The sequence below is a fragment of the Physella acuta genome, unplaced genomic scaffold (assembly GCF_028476545.2).
Source record: "Physella acuta isolate Inbredline_101_S28 unplaced genomic scaffold, ASM2847654v3 ptg002365l, whole genome shotgun sequence".
Taxonomy (NCBI): Eukaryota; Metazoa; Mollusca; class Gastropoda; family Physidae; genus Physella; species Physella acuta.
In genome coordinates, this window is record NW_026733857.1 from 881 (window position 1) to 21,031 (window position 20,151).

General features: G+C 34.6%; 1 protein-coding gene, 1 long non-coding RNA gene and 1 other non-coding gene across 3 annotated transcripts in view; 1 reads left to right on the top strand and 2 right to left on the bottom strand.

Moving 5' to 3' along the window:
- Window positions 1–326: 326 nt before the first annotated feature.
- On the bottom strand, window positions 327–5,723 carry LOC131933097 (uncharacterized). Its single transcript, XR_009384848.1, has 4 exons — window positions 5,573–5,723; window positions 2,978–3,218; window positions 1,245–1,394; window positions 327–448 (listed from the first exon to the last, which is right to left on the bottom strand). It is a non-coding gene; the product is annotated as an uncharacterized LOC131933097 (long non-coding RNA).
- Window positions 4,707–4,779, top strand: Trnaf-gaa (transfer RNA phenylalanine (anticodon GAA)). Its single transcript has one exon. It is a non-coding gene; the product is annotated as a tRNA-Phe (tRNA).
- A 3,219-nt stretch (window positions 5,724–8,942) lies between the features above and the next one.
- The window catches only part of LOC131933098 (G-protein coupled receptor GRL101), a 28,062-nt gene continuing 16,853 nt past the window's right edge, over window positions 8,943–20,151 (bottom strand). Inside the window, exons 21-29 of the mRNA XM_059289920.1 lie at window positions 19,832–19,903; window positions 19,413–19,484; window positions 18,329–18,527; window positions 17,286–17,460; window positions 16,135–16,307; window positions 15,395–15,570; window positions 14,612–14,744; window positions 13,248–13,416; window positions 8,943–11,716 (exon numbers count right to left, since the gene is read on the bottom strand). Coding sequence (XP_059145903.1) covers window positions 11,589–11,716; window positions 13,248–13,416; window positions 14,612–14,744; window positions 15,395–15,570; window positions 16,135–16,307; window positions 17,286–17,460; window positions 18,329–18,527; window positions 19,413–19,484; window positions 19,832–19,903 — 1,297 coding nt within the window. The 3' untranslated portion in view covers window positions 8,943–11,588. The remainder of the gene's footprint in view (window positions 11,717–13,247; window positions 13,417–14,611; window positions 14,745–15,394; window positions 15,571–16,134; window positions 16,308–17,285; window positions 17,461–18,328; window positions 18,528–19,412; window positions 19,485–19,831; window positions 19,904–20,151) is intronic.

Here is a 20,151-nt window from a genome sequence, read left to right on the forward strand (position 1 = left end):
GTGCGGATTGGTTATGTGTTGGGAATAAGATCCAGGAATGGCGCTTAGCTGGACGCTTCAGGGAAGAAGAAAACAGGCAAGGCCAAGGGAGATGCGGAGACGCCAGGCAGAAAAGCTACTAATAAAGGCAGAACTACCTTGGAAGATAGCAAAGATATTTCCAAGAGAATGGCAAAAGTTGAAAAAGCCTTACATGGCGGGTCCATGTGTTTTTGGCAGAAACGGGAAAAGATTATGTTAATATGTTTAAAAATACGTACAAATATAAATAAAACAGATGTAGGAAATAAAATTAGTGTGGAGACGTATTGAATAAATACCTTGAACCAGGCTGGGCGTAGGTTGGCGCATCTCTTGGCGTCTCTCAAAGACTGGGTTACCTCCCCTAGCTTTTTCCAGCATTGAGCGCGATTACCGTACAGGAGGCTGAGGCTAACATTGGCTCTACCTGGAGAAATAGGTTCAAATGGTTTCTTTCAGACATTTTTCTACAACGGAGGAGAAGGGAGCACTTGAAACTTCCGTTGTGGGGTGGGTGTCGAGCAATTGTTTAGGTATATAGCTTGGATATACATAATGCATTTTTTTCTATTTCGCCCAGTTTCTTCCAGGCATCTCTTCGGGCGGAAAAGTCTGGAAGAAACAGACTAGTGGACAGGTGGGCGAGCTCTGAGTGGGGGAGGGTCTCTCGGAGAGTTACCTGCAAGAAACTCTAATAACAAAATTACTCCAATCACCTCACGCCTTCGAAGAGGAGGCTGAGTATTCCAAAATTAGCTTTAAAAATCGCAGTGAAAAAAGCCTAAGTTCTAAACTGACAATCAAACAGTTTAACTCATTTAAGACTGGTGTTAAAATGTAAGCTTACCAAGCAAACAACTTACTCTTTTTCATACATTTTTATTAAATTGGTTGTCTTAGAAACAAATGTAGACAATAGGAGATAAATAAACCAGAGTTCTCACATATTTTTTTTTTTAGTTTCGAGGAAAATGTGTGACATTTAATGTAAGCTAACAGATCATTCACTCAAAATGTCTCAAAACTAGAATGCAAATATTGTTTGAACGATTTAGCATTCTATTTTGAATTATTTCAATATTAGAATGAGATTTAGAAAGTTATCCTTATCGAGATTATGTATTTTGTTATTTGTCGTTGTGCGCCTTCATGCAAATGTATTAGTCAACGTTCCAGAACAATGACTTCTCACAAAATAATGTTTACAAATTTGAATACCTCACCTGTACTTTCTAGAGGGAAAAATTCGTTAGCTTCAAAAGCTTCGATAGCTGCACTATAAAGTTCACAGGCCTCTGCGTATCTTCCATCTCTGTAGGCACATTTGGCTTGGCGCCTCTTCTCCAACCACGGGTGTAGGAGACTCGCTCGATCTGTTGATGTTAAAGGGATGTTAGGATACTTTAAACACGAACACTAGCCCATTATAGGAGGGATGTTAGGATACTTTAAACACGAACACTAGTTCATGACTGGAGGGATGTTAGGATACTTTGAACACGAACACTAGTCCATTATAGGAGGGATGTTAGGATACTTTGAACACGAACACTAGTCCATTATAGGAGGGATGTTAGGATACTTTGAACACGAACACTAGTCCATTATAGGAGGGATGTTAGGATACTTTGAACACGAACACTAGTTCATGACTGGAGGGATGTTAGGATACTTTAAACACGAACACTAGTTCATGACTGGAGGGATGTTAGGATACTTTAAACAAGAACACTAGCCCATTAAAGGAGGGATGTTAGGATACTTTAAACACGAACACTAGTTCATGACTGGAGGGATGTTAGGATCCTTTAAACACGAACACTAGTCCATTATAGGAGGGATGTTAGGATACTTTGAACACGAACACTAGTTCATGACTGGAGGGATGTTAGGATACTTTAAACACGAACACTAGTTCATGACTGGAGGGATGTTAGGATACTTTAAACACGAACACTAGTTCATGACTGGAGGGACGTTAGGATACTTTAAACACGAACACTAGTTCATGACTGGAGGGATGTTAGGATACTTTAAACACGAACACTAGTCCATGGAATTTATATAGTAAACCAGTAGCGTAGCGGGGGGGGGGGGGGAGGGGGGGGGGGGGGCGCCAAATTGAAAGTTTGTCACCGGGCGCCGGGAAGGGTCGCTACGCCTCTGCCCGGTGCGGCACTTAATGGTGTCACCCGGCGCCCGGTGGGAAACTTTCAATTTGGCGCCCCCCTCGGGAGCAAAAAATTCAATTTGCATCCCCTCCTCAAACTTTCGATTTGCACCCATTTTGACACCCGACCTCGCTACGCCACTGTAGTAAACATATATTTTTACTAGTGTCTGCCCCCCCACCCCGGAAAATTTAGACCTCCCCCCCACCCCGGAGAAAAAAAGTCTGGAAGAAACACTGGACAGGAGGAGGGACGTTAGGATACATTAAACAAAGACAAAAACCAGGCCCTTTACAGAATCCAAACTGTTGATCTAATAGGGACATTAGGCGAAAGGTTAAGCCCAGCCACTTGTGACCTAGATCTATATCTGATGTCTAGATATTGGAAAATTTAAACGCACGTAATTAAAAAAAAAAGAAAAAACTCTTATCCGACTCTAGGGTTAAGGTTAGAGTTCAGGTTAGGGTTAAGTGTAGGGTTAGGGTTAAAGGTATCAACATAACAGAGCTGTTGATGCAAATTATATGTCCCAATTTCACTCTTCCATAAAATTATAAGTCAAGTTTCATATTCTCTTATATATATATATATATATATATATATATATATATATATATATATATATATATATATATATATATATTATTTATTTATTTATTTATTTATTTATTTATTTATTTATTTATTTATTTATTTATTTATTTATTTATTTATTTATTTATGGCGGAGGTTAAATTTTCCACAAGATCCGACTTTTTTACGGTAACATTCAAAACACTTACTGTTTTGTGACATCCTATATTTTTACACTATATACAGTCTTGTGTCCATAGTTGTTTGATCTATACAAGTAGATACGCCTTGTGGTGTATTATGACCTGGTCAGTAAGACTAGTCAGGTCAAGCTGATTTGTCTGGCGTAGAGTACGTGTCGAGTAGACAGGCCCAGTAAAGTTGACTGATTAAGTTGACCTACCGATGATTGTTGACATATTGACTTGGGCTGTGACTTGACTGTTTGTTCTGATAGAGGACGAATTGGTTATTATTAGGTGAAAGAAAGACGACATGGGCAGATTTACAATTTACATCTGATAAATAGTGTACACTTGTAAAGCCTGCTAAGTCAACTGACACTTTTCACGATAACCCCGTAGGCCTACCCTGTTCTCCACCCACAAAGTACCCTGTTCTCTATACTTTTCTAGGTACTCGCCCGCCAAGTGAACAAATGCTTGCCTTTCCCCCTTATTCTTTTTCTAAAACGCAAAAAAAAAAAAAAAAAAAAAAAAAAAAAAAAAAATATAAAAAAAAAAAAAAAAAATCACATGCCATGAAAAGAATGGATTCTTATTTGACACAACAGCTTCATCAATAATGGCACACTTTTTGTTCTATCTATCGCAGGCATAGTAGACGAGGCGGACTCAATCAATGACTTTCTCACTGACTGGTACAGGATGACATTTTTTAGCTCATTGATTTGCTCTTTGTCGCAGCTATCGGAGAGGAGACGGACTTAATCAGTGACGTTCGGGACAGAGTTTCTTCCAGGTATCTCTTCGAGTGGGCGAAGCCCCCCCCCCCCCCCCCCACGAAATTTTTTTTATCGCCCCCCCCCCCCCCCCCCCGAAATGAAATTTATATAATTTATATAGAAAATATATACTTTTAACAGTGTCCGAAATTTTTTTACCGCCCCCCCTCAACGAAATGAAATTTATATAATTTATATAGAAAATATATACTTTTAACAGTGTCCACCCCCCACTCCCGAAGAAAGTCTACCGCCCCCCCCCCCCCCCGAAAATTTCAAGTGCCCCCCCCCCCACCCCGGAGAAAAAAGCCTGGAAGAAACACTGGTTCGGGACATGAAAGCCAGCACTAGCATAGGATGGTTTTTAAGCGAATATATTTTTCTTCATACGTAAATGCAGTGGCGTCACAATGGGGGGGGGGGGGGGTTGAGGTCAGAACCAGAGGCGTAGCGGGGGGGGGGGCGAAATATGTCCCCGGGCGCCGACCTTAGGAGGCGCCAAAATGGGTTGGAAAAATAAATTAAAAGTTTGAGGGGGGGGGTACTAATCAAAAGTTTGAGGAGGGTGCAAATCAAAAGTTTGTCCCTGGGGTCGAAAGGGTCGCTACGCCTCTGGTCTGAACAGTGTTACTTCCTTTCGGAGGTGACACCATGACAAAAATCGTAAACAATATTTTATCCAGTTAAGATAACAAAATCGTGGGGATAGAGGGGTGACACCCAACCGAAAATGCAAAATCATTGAAGAGGGTGGGGTGACACCCTCAGTTACCGCACCGGGTGACACCCGACCTACTGTCGCCACTGCGTAAACGATCTATAGCCTCCACCCCCTCACCCGAAGAGATGCATGAAAGAACACTTAAACCCTAATAAGGGTTAAGCGATTATTATTTTTTTTTTTTTTTTTTAACAAGCATTACAGAAACTTGAAATGTATATAGGAATCACATTATCAGCAGCTAATATAAGCAGCCGAAATAGCTCAGTTGGGAGAGCGTTAGACTGAAGATCTAAAGGTCCCTGGTTCGATCCCGGGTTTCGGCAAGTAGTTTTTTGGCTTTCACTGCTCTATTTTTAGTATAATAATATACATAGGCATAGAATGTAATTTTAACGAGGCTTATGAAGGCCTTAGGGTTTATCTAGTAATTCTAAATATAATAATCTGCTATGTCAGTGGGAAAATACAACTCTAAAAATAGTAATTAATAGTTATGGGATTTTCCGAAGCTTTTTTTTTTTAACTTGTTTCATTTTACTGAATGTAAATAATGAAAAAAAGTAGCCCAAAGCTACAAAAATAATCGCTACCAAATAAAACCAAATTTTTCTTTGAAAAATATAGAAGATTAATATGCGTTTAGAATGTTTACAAACTGCACCCAGACCAAAGAAAAAAAAAACACTGTGATAGGTTAACGATTTTTTGTATTGACATTGTGATCCTGTCTTAAAAACTTAGGCACTAATGAATAAATTATGCCCTAATACTTACTAATAGTAATACTAATATTATAAATAACCTACAGCGATAAACAAGGGCCTATAGAATAGATAGTTTAAAGATCTAATTAGTCCCTAACCAGTTCAAATAATACCATTTTTACTATTAGGCTACATTTCAATATTGAATTTAATTAATAATAAATTTAGGCCTTATGTAACCAACAGATAGGCCCTACTATAGGTATACATATTTAGTAATAGATCTATATAGTAAGCCTAGATCTATATAAATTTTAGCCTTTATGACATATGTAGATTATAGAAAACCAGTATTATTATTATTTGTATAGACTAAAATAGTTAAAACTAATAAATCCAAGATTCTACCTACCATAAGGCAGGCCAATACATTTTTTAGACTATTTTCTGTATCACTGTGTCTAAATATATAATGAATATGTTCGTTTGCAGCAGGTTGAACGAATGCGAATGGTTTCTTTTGTTTTTGTTTCCAGATTATTTTCTATTTCTAGATGTAGATCTATTTCTAAGAATGGGTAACACAAGATCTAAAAATAGGTCGTTTCCAGTTACTATAAAGGGAAAGAACACATTAAAATACATACATACAAACACATATAAATAAATTATATTATATAGGGCCTTTATAAAAGTGATTCCTTATTTTAATCAAGCAATGAGGCTAGAAAAAATGATAAGCCTAGTTATAAAAAAATTAGACTTAATAAAATGCTTAAGCAATATTTTTAGTTTAAAGATTTTTGCTACAATAACTGTAAGCTACTTAATAAAGAGAAGTGAAAATAAACACAAATGATTACATGTACATTTAATGCTTAGATGTACTATTTATTGTCCATATGATTATTTGATAAAAAAAAAAAAAAAAAAAAAAAAAAAAAAAATTATTTTTTTATCAAACAAAAGATGGGAATGATAATATTAGTTTACTATTTATCCATTTTACACAGGTCTAACCTAAACAAATTAACAACATGTTTATGAATAAATAAGTTTCTTAGGAAAAGTTATAACTGTAGATGAAAAGAGGGAATTAAATAATGAAATCATCACAGCTCTTTGTTAATTTGTAGTTCATTATCATTGTATTGTAGACAGTGGGGTAGCCAGGAATTGGTCATGGGAGGGGTTCAAACATTTTTTTCATAAGTATAATCCTATAAATATATATATATACATTTAGGGGTCCATGGGAGGGGTAAACCCCCCCCCCCCCAGCCTATGCCACTGATTGTAGATAACTCAAGCTAAGCATTGCACAGTAGCTTAGCGAGGTCGGGTGTCAGCCGGTGCGGCACTTAATGGTGTCACCCCCCCCCTCGAACTTTCCATTTGCACCCCCCCCCCCCCCTCAAGTTTTTCTTTATATATTTTGCTATTTTTTGCCTTGGTGTCACTCCCCTAAATGGTGTCACCCGGTGCAGTCCGCACCCCCGCCCCCCAGGGCCCCCCCTACACCTCTGATTAAGCATGTTAGATATGGTCAGCTATTTACGTTATGAGTACAAGTACTTAAGCTGGGTGGACTAGCTCTAATGATAGTTATCATTAGTTCCACCTTAGTCTTTGAACAAAAACAGACTGTAGTGAGTCAGTTATTGTAATAACTTGTACTGAACACCATCTAAACTTGCTTTATGTTAATTGATTCAACTGGCCACAAACAGGAAATAGAGCAGGACAAAAATGAAACAGAACAAAAAGAAAACAGGACAAAAGGGAAATGAAACAGGACAAAAATAAAATGAAACAGGATAAAAGCAAAACAGGATAAAAAAAAAAGAAACAAAGCAAAAATGAAACAGGATGAAATGGAAATGAAACAGGACAAAAATAAAACAAAACAGGACAAAAATAAAATGAAACAGAACAAAAATGAAACAGGACAAAATGGAAATGAAACAGGACAAAAATAAAACAAAACAGGACAAAAATAAAATGAAACAGAACAAAAATGAAACAGGACAAAATGGAAATGAAACAGGACAAAAATAAAACAAAACAGGACAAAAATAAAATGAAACAGAACAAAAATGAAACAGGACAAAATGGAAATGAAACAGGACAAAAATAAAACAAAACAGGACAAAAATAAAATGAAACAGAACAAAAATGAAACAGGACAAAATGGAAATGAAACAGGACAAAAATTAAACAAAACAGGATAAAAATAAAATGAAACAGAACAAAAATGAAACAGGACAAAATGGAAATGAAACAGGACAAAAATAAAACAAAACAGGACAAAAATAAAATGAAACAGAACAAAAATGAAACAGGACATAATGGAAATGAAACAGGACAAAAATAAAACAAAACAGGACAAAAATAAAATGAAACAGAACAAAAATGAAACAGGACAAAATGGAAATGAAACAGGACAAAAATAAAACAAAACAGGATAAAAATAAAATGAAACAGAACAAAAATGAAACAGGACAAAATGGAAATGAAACAGGACAAAAATAAAACAAAACAGGACAAAAATAAAATGAAACAGAACAAAAATGAAACAGGACAAAAAGGACATGAAACGTGACAAATAACAAATAAAATAACAAAGCGAAATTATCAGTCAAGACTCCCATGTCATCATTTATTCAATTCCAGCAGGTATAATTAAATATCAAATACATTACTTCTGTCCATACATGTTTTTATACAAATAAACCTCTGTCATCATCTACTTCTGCTCTGTGGCTTTTAGTAAACATTTTGTTATTACATTGTGGCAGTTTCTTGTTCTGTAAAGGAATCTAGACATTTAGGACAAAAATTTGGGCAAATCAGGTTACAAAAAACTAATTTTGAATTACTTATTAAGGTAATAATAAATTAAAATAATTTAAAAAAAAATACCAAGGGGTCATCCATAAATGACATGACGCTTTTTTGGATGATTTTTACCTCCCCCTCCCCTCTGTCACAAAAAAGCCAGACCCCCCCCCTAAAATGACATCACACCTCAGCCTACAACCCCCCTCAAAATTGCTGTTTTTTATAATGCAAAAAAGTGACATCACACCATCTAAACCCCCTCACCACACACCGTAACAAAATTACTGACCCCCCTTCCCCTCTACGAGTGTGATGTCATTTATGGATGACCCCTAATCCAAATATTTGTATTTTAATAAAGTAACATGTTGGCAATAACATTAGACATGTTTTACTATCTTCATCCTTGTGGTTTTTTAATTTTGTTTTTAACCTAGTCTTCAATATCACTTCTATTTGTTTTTGTGGGGGAAATGTTTTTAAAACATCCCCCCCAAATTCCAGATTTTTTTCAAATCACTTTCAATATAAAAAAAAATATCATTCCTGATAATAATATATGTATCATCTACATACCAACACGTTACTTTATCAAACACCAAAATATTTACACACTAAAACACACAGCCCAGGAACCGTTTCAGGTATAAATATTCAAGTTGGTGTAAATTAATTTTTCTATAGGGCCCATATTATGGCTTAGTATGTAATTTTGTGTCAAACACAAATTAATTTGTCTTATAGGCCTATATTGATACACCTGAAACTAATTGCCTCAGTTGTTTTGTTTGCTGTTGACAAAGTAGTGATGGAAAACAAGGTTTCAATATACTTAGGTGTACATACATACAAACATATATTCATTATATATATATATATATATATATATATATATATATATATATATATATATATATATATATATATATATATATATATATTTATAAATCACGAAGTATTTACACATCCATATATACAATGAAAATTCATATAATTCGATTAATGTAGATGTTGTGATGTTACCAATAACATCACAAGTAAGATATCGATGCAGTAAGGTCCATTTCATATTTTATTTCAAATAAGAGAAAGTTTAAAATTTTAAAAATATGAATAACAAGGTCATAATATAGAGTAATACAGCAGTGGGCCATTTACCTCCTTGAAATAATGGATTTTCATTCACTCACATTTATTAATTGAAAAAATTGATCAGACCAGCATAATGTATTGATTGTCAAAAACTGTTAGCATTTAAAATTGTTAACATATTACAAAATTTTAGATAATGTTGTACAGTGCATGTTTTTTATGTAACTGAATTTTATACTTTATTGATAATCTTCTACCTTATAGATAAGGCCAACCCACTAGAGTTTTGTTAAGTTGGAAAAAAAATTCAACTGTGTGTTAGTGTTATACAAAATTTGATTGGCTTGGCTTGACTATGTGTCTTTATAGGTTAAATATATTCATTTTCAGATAACAAGGAATTTTTCTTTTGGTACTTAAACAATAACTGAAAAAAAAAAGTTGAATTCAGTGTTTATTTGTGCTTGAAATTAACAAAAAATTTGAATGATAATAAAATCATCAGTATGACAAACATAATTCTTAGGTAAGCATAGCATCATAGTTAAGGGTACAGGTTTATAAAACCAAATTCTCTCCATAGCTGTAAATTAAAGTAAATTATATTTTAAATGAAAGTCAGTCTTAAGAAATTTTGTAGCATTTAGGGGCTCTCCATTCAGGAAACTGTCACGCATCTAAAGGGATTTGGTATGTACTTTTCATTGTATAAAATAACGTATACCCGTAACATGTAGTTCTTTAGTAGTGATATAAAAAATGTATTTATTTCTTATTTACCAAAACAAGAAAAAAAAATATCCATTAAAATTTTCTTTTAAAGATTTTATACATTTTTTACAGCTATAGTTATGCTACACATTTATTTTGGCTATTATTCATATCTTATATTTTAATATTAATTAATTTAAATACTTCTTTTGAAGCAATTTAAAATAATAATTTATTGAAGCATGACCAGCTCAGCTAACAGTGTTTATATGATGCTCTGTTTAAGATTGAAGTGTAGTTGTAAAAACAAAAAGACACCTTAGTGGCATTCAGCAAAACAGATTTACAATTATGAGCAGACTTGGTTTAAGATTGAATACAAGTTATTTATAAACAAAAAGAATATGTTATTCAGATGTATATTTATTTATAATTTTAAAAAAAAATGAATACTAAAGTTCCCTTTTTCAAACCTTACGGTCCATGCGCTGGGATGTTTTTACTGCCTTAAACATACACTCGAACTCAAGACTTTCGGTTGTACCGTTAAGCCTTGCTGTCCCATTATGAAAATATATTCTCGATAAAATTATCATACATAATAGGCCAAAAATCTATAATTTTAAAAATCTTCTATAGTCCATTGGTGATTTTGTTACTACATTTAATTTCTGCTTAATTTTAACATCAGTACAAGCATTAGTGAATAAAAAAAAACCCAGCAATAAACAAAGATCTAAACTTTCTTTTATTCTCTAATGGCTCCCTTATTTGTAATGATGAATCTGAGATATTCAAATGAACTGAGTGCTAGAGAATTATTACAATTAAAGCTTGTCAAAACTGTCAATTCCCTTTTCTAAAACATCCATAAAATCTGGTTGCAGAATTCTGGTCACTTACTTGATGAACCTTTCTGGCACAATAGCCGGGCCCAGATTTTGGCAGCAACAGAATCTTGATCTAAAATTAAGCAGAAATCTGGCCTCCTACTACAACCCTTCTTGCATAACAACCTGGCAAAAATATCTAGTCATAAATTTGGCCAGGACTTTAACAGCCTTAATAGCACAACATGAAATCTGGCAAATAATCTATAAATTCTCACACGCCTCTATGAAGCCATATACACAAAATGTGAAAAATATTCTGCAAGTTTTTTTAATGATATTATAAAAACTATATTAATACTAAATTCTTAATTCATCATATTGATATTAAATTTAACATTAAAGATGACATAATTAAGATAATTATCAAGTGGTTAGCACTTGTCGTTTTAATAAAGGTGAATAAAACAAAAGTTAACATACAATCTTTTAAAGACTAGTACACATCATAATATACTGTTAATATATTAATTCAACTTTTAAAGTTAGTGAATGAACATTATGATGCCTATGAAAACAAGACATCGAATATGATCCCTTATGAGTTAGGAAGATCAACATTGAGGAGTTCTCTCATGAATATGTTATCTGAAGAGTTCCGGAATATTTTACATTTTAGGCAACAGCACCTGCTGTAATTTATTTCCGTCAGTATGTGACACTCTTCAGTACACAGAAACAAGCATAAAACGCTAGTCCATTCAACCTCGTAACTGATTCATCCAATAGATTTTGAGCCCGATTTACAAATAATTCTGATTGGTTTTTTTTTTATAATGAAACATTGGTAGTTTATGAAGATGCTCTTTGGAGATTTTCTCAATACATTTTGAGCTTGATTTTTATGAATGATTGATAAATCCATTATTTTATTTCCTGGAAACGTTTAGTAGTTTAGGAATCACTGTGGAGGTCTGAATTGTAATACGTTGGTGGCGACGTGTTGAGGCTGCGAAGTCGGATTAGTTCCAGTTGCCGGTAGGGAGATTTCTTCTCACAGTAACAATGTGAAGAGCCATCGTCTGAAGTGAAGAAGAAATAGTTCTGTGTTAGAAATGTTTAAGACCTCATCTGGTGGTTTCAAAATAAGTGTTTTAACTATTTGTTTTGTCAGGGCCAAAAACAAGGTACCCTGGTGCCTCTACACACTGTATGTGCACCTGGCGTTCCTTCAGGCTATACCATAACTGACGCACTCTTTACAGGTAGAATTTTTTATCTATAGAATTTGTGACATTTTTTTCCAGTTTTTTATAACTGACACTTTACAGGTGGAATTTTTTATCTAAAGAATTAGTGACACTTTTTTTTCTCCAGTTTTTCAAAACTGACGTACGCTTAAGAGGTGGAATTTTTATCTATAGAATTTGTGACACTTTTTTCCCAGTTTTTTCATAACTGACCCATGTGTTCAGGTGAAATTTTTCATATATTGATTTGTAAAGTATTTCTCCAGCTATATCATAACTGACCCATGTGCTGAGGCGCAAGTTTTCATATACTGAATTTGCAAAAGTTTTTTTTCCAGATATAGCATAACTGGCACATGCATTTCAGGAACAATTTTTCATATACTGAATTTGTAAAATGTTTTTCCAGCTATATCATAACTGACGTATGCGTTTCAGGTGCATGTTTTCATATATTGAATTTGTGACTCGTTTTTCAGAGTCCGCTTGACTGTACCTGGAGATAAAAGATGGACGCTGTGACGACTGGTAATACCGACTGGGGTACAGGGAAAATAGGCTATTTAAACTATAAAAGATTTTTAAAGGATATGTTATAATTGACTTATATTTAAGGTTGATTAAGATTTACTTACAGCATAATAAAAACAATAAAAGATTGTTAGTATGTGTGTGTAATTTATTAATTATTTAAAAATAATTTTGTTTGATTTAAAAATCAGTAACCTTCACAAATTTGTCATTGAATTTCTGTGGCAGATTTTACTTTGTTCATTGAGCCTATTATGTATGTTATTATTAAGTCTGTATTGTGTTTATTAATAATTTTCAGTAGTGTTATTAACTAAATGCTGGAACTGCATCAGACCTAAGTTATGTAAATTTACACCAAGATGGTGATTTGTGTGCAAACATTAAAAAGCTAACTCCTAGCAGCTATTGTTAAAAAAAAAATTGTTGGTATAATTTTGTAAATTTTGATTGTTCTTGTGTTATTATTTCAAGCCAGAAGTGGTGGGGGTGATTTGTAATAGACACCCTTACACAAAATATTTCATTGTAATATTCCATTATTACAACAAGCGACTGAATTTAAGTATGTCTTAAAATTTTGAATATTGATAATATACCTAGAGGGGACTTTTATTTTGAGCTATGATTTAGGGACACAAGGGAAGATAATCTATAAGTATAAAGTTTTTGTCTTCCAAATAAACAGCAGGATTTATCAAACAGCCCTGGGACATATAGCCACATAATTCTAGAAATATACCATTCAAAATTTTTAGACCTAGCAGTTGTAATTCCAAAGACGTTACCATTCTTTTTTCGTCCCACAAGCTTCTGACATGAAAGGACTAACCTACATAGCTGTGTTTTGTTTCCGTAGTAAAAGACTGAATGAAAGACTTCCGGAACCTATTTGCTCGTTTCCTGACGTTTCCGAGAAATGGGGCAGTAGACAAGGTGTATATGACTGGATTGGTGGCTGAATTCAGAGGTAACACGAACACTGCGATCCATGCATACACCTGCAGGTTTAAATTAAATATGCATTAAAATATACTGCAACTTACTGGTCAAACAAAAATGTATCAAAATAAACTGAATAAAACTAGTCAAACAAAAAATGAAATCTGTTTCATAAATTTATTCTTAAAAAGATAATGGGCAGTGTATTTTTTTTTTAAGATTCTTTATTATCAAAATAACAGCAGGGGCATATCTGAGGCTTATTTTAACCCTGATTAGATTCTTGACTCTAACCGTAATCCAACACCAGTAATGCCACTCTTGCCCCCATCAGATTATTGGCCATAACCATAATCTAACACCATTCTTAAACCTGACCCTTATACTAACTAGGTCTACAGCAGAAAAACAAACTTTAACCAATAATGGCCTGTCAGTAATTACTTAACAACATCTAGTATTTTTGCACTGCCAAATATAACTAGTATGAATAGTTAGTTTATTTTGAACATGAATAAATTTTAGTAGTTTCAACATTTAACATTTTTGTCCACTGTTCCTACTTAGCAGCTTATCTAGTGGTCTACTTATGTGGTGGGCTCCACAGTTTCTTAATAAACATATTCCCACCATACCATAATTTACAACTAACTGGAAATTAATTTATTAACCTTTTACAGTGTCTTACTCTCTATATTCCCACCAAACCATAATTGGAAATTAGTTTATTTTGAACAATACTACATTTCAGTAGTTCCAACATTAACCTTTTAGTCCACTATTTCCTACAGTTTCTTATTCACTATATTCCCAGCATACCATAATTTACAAGCAACTGGAAATTAGTTTACTTTGAACAATACTACATTTCAGTAGTTCCAATAGTAACCTTTTAGTCCACTATTTCCTAGTTTCTTACTCACTATATTCCCACCATACCATAATTTACAAGCAACTGGAAATTAGTTTACTTTGAACAATACTACATTTCAGTAGTTCCAACATTAACCTTTTAGTCCACTATTTCCTACAGTTTTTTTACTCACTATATTCCCAGTAAGCCATAATTTACAAGCAACTGGAAATTAGTTAGTTTATTTTGAACAATACTACATTTCAGTAGTTCCAACATTAACCTTTTAGTCCACTATTTCCTACAGTTTTTTTACTCACTATATTCCCAGTAAGCCATAATTTACAAGCAACTGGAAATTAATTTATTAACCATAATTTACAAGCAACTGGAAATCTTACTTGGTCGTCTGTCTTGGTGCCAGCAAGAGAGACCAGTCCCAAGACAATGATAGGCACCCAGCAACAGAAATCTGTCATGACAATCAGTGTCATCCGTCGTGCCATGGCACTGTCATTCTTGCTCTCAGCAGTCCTATTTGAACAGATCAGTCACACATTTATCACACAAGGTTTTAGAATATGGAACACATTTTACACACTAAACATGTGAACATTTAGATATTAATGGTTTACATATTTCATATGAGAATATATAGACAGAAACTCATTCAAATATTTAGTTATTTTAATATGAAAATATGTTATATTTTACTATTTCATATAGAATTAATGAAAATGAACTAGTTACTGCTGTTTCACAGATATAATTTATGATAATACATTAACTTAACAGCCACAATTATGTTATGAAAACATATACATCTAACAGCCACAATTATTGTTCAAAACATTTCTAAAACTGCTTGAGCTATTGTTTTAAAATCAGCCAGTGTTCTTAACCTTTTTAAAAGTACCAAACCACACTAGTTTAACATGCTCATTCACCGAAGCCTTCTTAAGAGTTCTATCATTTACACTGACAAAATCCGATCATGAATCATATGTGTCAGGTGTGTATCTTGACACCTGCTGAGCCCTTGAGACTCGCTTACCAAACTCATGGGGTCTAATCGAACCCAAGTTAAGAACCCCTGAAATAAGCTATAAATGATATGCAAAAGGTCGACCACTCTTTAGTTTAATAAATTAACGAAATTTAAATAAAAAACATAAAATACCCACCTTACAGCACTGCGTGTCTTTTTGGCTACATAGAACATCCATAGATAGGACGAAGCAATGAGCAAGAAAGAGACCAGGTTTAAAGCTAGGAACACCCCAACTGAATACTCCCAGCCAGGCCGGTGGTCGGGGGTCACATGAAGAGCCAAACAAACACCAGATCGGCCATAGAAATTCTAGAACATAATTTATTTTTCTGTGAGCTTAGGTTACATAGAGGATTAATTATGTAATTAATGAAAATTAGCAATCAACGCTAAAAATATCTTATAATAAATAATTATATTTTCTTTAAATTATATTATACAAGCTCAATATTTCAAGCTCTATTTGGACAAGACAGCACATAGGTAACATGAACTAATAGTCTGAATCTCTAACTAAAGGGAAGGTGTGGTAAGCCGTTACTTTCTTACTTTCACTGACTTGTGACAGGTAACTATGATAGATGGGTGGACTAAGACATCACATAACAAACTATGCATGAGAATTTGGATTCATGTGCTCTACTTCTCATTCATATATTGTCCTTATAATGAAATTTTTAAATCTTAAAAAAGGAACTGTTCAAAATTACCTTACGCTGGAAAATAATTTTATTAAAATAAATAAATATGTTAAGGTCATGTTCAGATTTAGGGTAAGGTTTATTCTAGGGTAAATAAACTGGCAAAAAAAAACAGCATAGCAATTTATAAAAATCTGGCCAACTTTTAAAAAAATACCAAAACAATGCTGACCTCAAAATATGTGAAGCCCATGAGAGGTAGAACAGCCAGCCAGAACACCAGGAACCACATGAAGCTCATGACAACCACAGCCTGTTTCAGGCCCAGCCTTGACCTTCTCAGGGGGAACAAGATACAAAACAGGCGGTCCAGGGTGATTGTGGTCAGTGTAAGTACCGAGAGCTCTGTGGATGTCAGACCGTTTCAGTGGAGACTCAATTACACGATGGTTTTACTGATGAGTAACTAACTTGTAAATTATATAAGGTTTTACTGATGGGTAACTAACTTGTAATATATATTATGGTATTACTGAGTGACGTAACAAGCAACTAAAAATCTGTTTTACTAATTAGTAGATATCCTTTCAGACATGATGGGCAGTAGGGCAGATAAAATAGAGTTCACCTGTTTAAATACTTCTGGATTTAAAGGGATAATTTTGACAGTTAATTGCCCAGTGGCCTTCACTTTCCTGAATGTGAATCAGATACCCATTGGATATCATATGGTTGTACTCTCTAATAACCTATAAACTTGAGTCTGGAAACCGAACTCTAGACTTTTGTGTTGGCAGTCACATGCTCTATCACTAAACCATGCCAGCCCCCTCAGCTTGACTCAATTTGTCAGGGATGGTTACAGCCACAATCAAATGAAAGATTATTGTGCATAATTTATTTTAAAAAATGCAATTATTCCTTACAAAATTGTATAGGAAAATGTACAACAAAATGATAGGAGGTTGCAAAAGCACTAAATGAAATATTTTGTTATTTTTATTGAAACAAATCCCAGAGGAAACCTAGAATAGCTAGGCCTTAATTTCTCATTAGAAAAAGTTGAAAAAGTTCCACCTTAAAACGGCTTCAACTAGCTTTGACTATCCACTTGAAAATGTAAACAAAAAACCATGTAAACAGTTACATAGCTAGCCTTCAATCAACACCAGAAAATGTTAAAAATAAACCTAGCTGTAAACAGTGTTAGTAAGTCACCACTCAAAACTGGAAAACTTTAAAAAAATAATGTCTATGTAAAAAAGCTTAACATCCGGCCGCCACCAGATGATGTTGAAAAGTTCTATGTAAAACAGCTAGATCAGCCCCCTTCCCGACAAAGAGAATGTTGAAAAATTCTACATAAAAACAGCCCCCACTCACCACTAGAGAATGTTGAAACAAAGCCAGCAAACTGGCACAAGCTACTCTGCCTCCACTCCTCATCATAGGTGATGTACACACCATTGAAGTAAGCATCAGCGGCAGCAATGATCAGCAGGTAGATCCCCATCAGGAAGTCTCCAATAGCCAGGTTTGTTATTAGGAAGGAATGAACCTGTAAACATAACAGTTGTATCAGCTCATTTTACTCTACAGGCTTTGTTTTTTTGCAAGCAGTGGTAGCAGGGGACGGTGTGGCCTAGCGGTAGAGAGCTAGACTGCTAACCAGAGAGTCTCAAGTTCAAATCCGGGTTTAAATCAGTGGAGCGTCCCTGAATTCCACCCAGCTATGATGGGTACCTAACTTACATTAGGTAAACAAAGACGGATGGGCATAATGCTGACCACACTATCCCTTCATATGCCAAGGTCAATGAATCAGATGAACTCTACTTCATCTGCTCCATGTGCCTTGGGCATGAACGGGATTAAGAAAAAGAAGAAGCAGTGGTAACGTGGGTTTTAACAAAATGTGGAGACTGAGTTGTGAGAGTTGGGATGAGGGAACATGTAAACACTCAAATATATCAGTGGAATACACTCATTTTACTCTACAGGTTTTGTTTTTTGCTAGCAGTGGTGACATGGGGGTTTGAACATATGTAGGGGCGAGTTTTCTACAAAGATTTTTTTTTTCTTAATCCCCAACTTTGAGTTATAAAGGATATTACTCATATAGTATCATGAACAAATTATCTGAGATATTTTGTCTATCTCTAGTATTCAGGTAACAAAAATGTCTTTAATTTTCATACAGTGTGAGGTTGATAAATAGATATCCCTGGGACAACCCAGGCAGTGAGATAGGGCTACTAGACTTTAAACTGGGAAATAAAAATCTTAATATTTTAATAGGACATCAACAGGAAGTAAGTGATAGGAGCTAATAACAGAAAATGGCTGGGCACAATGTTTGCCAAACAAGTCCTAACCCGTTTATGGTTAATTTTAAATGAAAATGTGTAAAGAAAACAAAAGCTGACCTTTCCCCCACGGAAGTCCCGCACTCTCCACACAATGACCATCAGATTGCCCACAATGGCGATGACGCCCAGGACCCAGATGCTGACTTTCAAGACATGGTTGGACATGAGGTTTTCACAGGAGGAGAACTCATCCTTCTTTGGTGTGCAGTCTATCTCCCCTTGAGCCAGGCAGCAGAGCTTGAAGCTGTCTGTGTTCCTGGGAATATGTTCAAGCTATGTATTAATAATAAATGGGACGATGGGGTCAAGCATACAATATCTTAGTCAGAAAGTTTGTTTCCCATGCATGGAGGTTAAATAAAAAGAGACAGGAAAATGGAACGAGCATGTTTAGCCTGTGCTCTGAGCTAGGGATGGTGTGGCAGAATGGTAGAGCAGTTGACTGCTAACCAGAAAATCTGAAGTTCGGATCCCAGCTCTAGTCTGTACAGCTCCCCAGAGCCCACCCAGTTCTGATGTATATCTGACTCATTTACTTAATCCTCTTTACTCCTTGTGAAGCATAGGGCCTCAACCATAACTTCCCACTATGTCTGGTCCCCATCTGTTGATTTCGCCATTCCCAAGACATCCATGCGGTTTATCTCTTCAAGATGACTACACCTCCAAGTACGTCATGGGCACCCTGGCTAGGCATAGTGCTAACCACACTATCTCTTAATATGTCGAGGTCACTAAAACAGGTAAACTACTTCCACTGCCAAGTGGACCATAAGGTTCAAAAGGGTACTTTTAAAAACTCTGAGCCAACTGTTGTTAGCTAAGACTTCAATCACACTTGTTTTTTTGTACACTGTGACTAGAGTCCTCCTAACTCTGATGGGTCCTTAAGTCATGTAAGGGAAAGTAAAGATAGCTATAAAAATAGATGAACTCTACTTCATCCTCTCTGTTTACATAATTATAAAACATTTATGGCGTGGTATGGTGAAGTAGCATTCCTAACTACAAACTTCACAGTCCTATGTTCAATTCTTCGGCAGTAGTCCACAATTAGCAACAGATTCTCTAATGGGCTTTGCCCAGACTAATCTACATAGAAATTAAAGCATTCTAAATAAACTGTTCAGTAAAATCTTACAAGAACTGTAGCCTTGGTAAACCAACGAAAGTCCTCTTGCCAATGTCTTTGATCATGTTGTGACTCATATCACTGAGTAAAAAATAATTTATAATTAGAATTATCAAAAAAGGAAGTCCAAATTTGATTTATTGTGGAACACTATGTATCAAAAAGAAATGTAGTTCTATTTGAAATTTAAACCATTTAATAGAAACTAAATTTTATTTTACATCTTATGCCTCATACCCATGCATTAAAAAAGAGGCTTACATTGGAAAAAAAAGTAATACACATATTAAAACTAGTTTAAGCAAATATATACATTATTATTCAGTTTGTCAAATACAATACAGTTGTTAAAGGCTTAGCCTCAATTATTTGTGCACAATTTAATCAAATAGGTCGACAGAAAATAAAATTTTTTTCTCCCCACTCACATATGTACAACATTAATCAGGCTGCTAAATGCACCTTCCTCAATGTATTTGATCAAGTTGTTGGATATGTTCCTGAAACACACAAGGTACAACAAGTTTATAAAGTTGTTGGATATGTTCCTGAAACACACAAGGTACAACTAGTTTATAAAGTTGTTGGATATGTTCCTGAAACACACAAGGTACAACTAGTTTATAAAGTTGTTGGATATGTTCCTGAAACACACAAGGTACAACTAGTTTATAAAGTTGTTGGATATGTTCCTGAAACACACAAGGTACAACTAGTTTATAAAGTTGTTGGATATGTTCCTGAAACA